Source organism: Pteropus vampyrus, unplaced genomic scaffold, assembly GCF_000151845.1.
Source record: "Pteropus vampyrus isolate Shadow unplaced genomic scaffold, Pvam_2.0 Scaffold149, whole genome shotgun sequence".
NCBI lineage: Eukaryota > Metazoa > Chordata > Mammalia > Chiroptera > Pteropodidae > Pteropus > Pteropus vampyrus.
In genome coordinates this window covers 2,556,136-2,558,575 of record NW_011888930.1, presented here as the reverse complement: position 1 = coordinate 2,558,575, position 2,440 = coordinate 2,556,136, and the positions used below count along the sequence as shown (strand labels likewise).

The 2,440-nt window shown below is 40.8% G+C and overlaps 1 protein-coding gene across 1 annotated transcript in view; it reads left to right on the top strand.

Moving 5' to 3' along the window:
* Positions 1–2,411, top strand: part of RSPO2 (R-spondin 2) — a 155,210-nt gene extending 152,799 nt beyond the window's left edge. The window contains exon 6 of the mRNA XM_011369456.2: positions 1,425–2,411. Coding sequence (XP_011367758.1) covers positions 1,425–1,540 — 116 coding nt within the window. The 3' untranslated portion in view covers positions 1,541–2,411. The remainder of the gene's footprint in view (positions 1–1,424) is intronic.
* The last annotated feature ends 29 nt before the right edge of the window (positions 2,412–2,440 follow it).

The following is a 2,440-nucleotide window of genomic DNA, read 5'->3' as shown; positions in this document are numbered from 1 at the left end:
GTGTCTCATCATTAGATATAGTGTTACTAAATAGTTGTAACTTTACAGTTTTTTTGATTAATGATGGCTTGGACTAAAGTTTCATTGGGTAGGATTAACTATATTTAAAGATGGCAAAATGCCATTATAACATTAATGCCAGAATTTAATGAGAACCAGAAGTTAACTTCAAGGACCTTCATAATTTAATATGAGGGCGTGATCATATTCTGATTATTTTACTGTAGTGTTCTATTAAAAACAAGTTATTCTTTTTCTTGTGATAAATTGTTTTTCTTCAGCAGACTGGAAAGAATCCTACTGCCAGCTCTTCTCCTACCTGCTCTACTTCTGATTTTATTGTGTAGTTCTACAAAATTTAAGTTCTCTCTTCCCGTGAGATATTGTATGGAGGTGTATGGTGGTGACTTCCTGTAAAATGCAGGTGACTTTTAGAGCTATTTTCTGTTTTAAAAATCCCACGACTCCTATGTGTTTGGGACCCAAAGAGGAATATGGACCTAAAGCAAATGTCTGTGTTCCTTTTTCTCACAATCTCTTGTATAAATACCTGCAAAGAAATGCCGAGACCTGATTGGGACTATAATCCATAACCATAAGATGTAAGAAGAAAAATACAGCAGAGGCAAAGGGAAAACTGCATCTAAAAACTCCTGATGGAGAGAAACCTCAACTTATTCAGCTTGTGGTCTGAGGTACCTAGTGACTAAGGCAAAGAGGAGAAATGGGATAAGATGGTGTGATTTTCTGGTAGGAAGACACATACCACCAGTTCTTCAGAAACAAACATTTTTCTTGGTCTCAATAATAAGAACAACTTGTCTGGGGGATTTCTATGAGAAGCCGTAAGCCACATAATGAATGATGTCCTCATGAATTTTTATAGAAAGTAAAGAAGTGTTCCAAATATGTCATTTCATATATTGGCCTTTGTTAAATATGAAGGGAATAATGTTAAAAGCAAGACTTTTGTTTCTCCCATGAGGCAGGGAGAGAGGGGAGTTTGAAACTTCTGGTATATTTACTGTAGGTAGATGCTTATTTTCTTTCAATCCACTGACATGTGGAGCAGTAGAAAGATGTAAAGATGTCTAGTAAAGGGTTGCATTGTTAAAAGTAGGAGGGGATAAATGGAATTTTTGTGGCAGGATGATATTTGCAAGACTGATCAGGCCGCTGGGAGGTTTTTAAATATGCCAGTTCCCTGTAACAGGATGATCAGTCTCTATTTTAGACAGCATATCCAATTTAGTAAATTATTATTATTCCATCAAAATTAATGTGAACAATTTTCTCTTTGAGGCTGCTTTTTCCATAGGTGATGTTTTCCAGATGGGCTTTGTGTAAAACTCTTAATGTTTTCTTTCCTCAAGAAAGAGCCTTTTCTGACACGTCTTCATTTCTTTCTCTTTCTCCCATTGTAGGGAGGAGAGCGCCAAAGGCGAAGGAGAAGAAGAACAAGAAGAAGAGGAGGAAGCTGACAGAGCGAGCCCAGGAGCAGCACAGCGTCTTCCTGGCCACAGACAGGGCTGACCAGTAAAATGAGACGCGTCGGGTGAATTTGGGCGGGGGGTGTTTTTTGCAAACGTGCACAAAGCTACTCTCCACTCCTGGACGCTGGTGTGCAGGCTTTGTGCGGCTCTGACCAGTATCTGTTCCCAGTAACGTGAAAGGAAGGAGCCACGAGCATGGTCTCTGTTATTTATGCTTTGATTTGCATCTAGAGACTGTGACGGTGGGAGCTCCTGACCTGCATTGATGGGAGCAGGAGTAAGTGAACAGCATGTGACTTGGCTCAGGGTGCGCGGAGGGATCCTGGCGCCCCCATGGGGAGGCGTGAGGCTGCAGACCACCTCCGGAGAACGGACATGTGCATATTTATGGGAAAGAAGATGCTCGGCAGGCGAAGTGCTATTTCACTTGTGCCCTTTATTTTTCACGTTGTGCATTTTCAAGGATAAATGTATGTGGATATCTGCTTAGTGTTACCACATGTTGTTCTCAGCATCTGCTACCTTCAACCTGTCGTGTGTGGAAACTGCTTTTAGCTGGGGCTACACTGCAGGGATTTCTGCTCAGTTTCACAGCGGCTCTAATATGTACATATTCTGCTGGGGCTACGTATAAACCTCTTATTTACTGTATATTTATGCTCTTATGTGTAACAAGTCATACCTGATTAATATGATGTCACTTTGTTTTTAGTGGTTCCTAACCATTGTCCGGTAAATGACTGTTGTAGTGTTGCGAACTAACAAATGTTTTGTTTGCCCCTTGGAACTTTTCTTCGTGGGCTTATTTCTCATTGTAAGGATAGGAGAAGCTAGTTTGTACCTAGGGTCAAATGATAGGCGTCAAAGAATTTGAATATCAGTAGACCTTCCCCACTCTGTGTCACACAGATAAAGCACCATGTGGCTTCTGACAGTCAGAAGCCAAA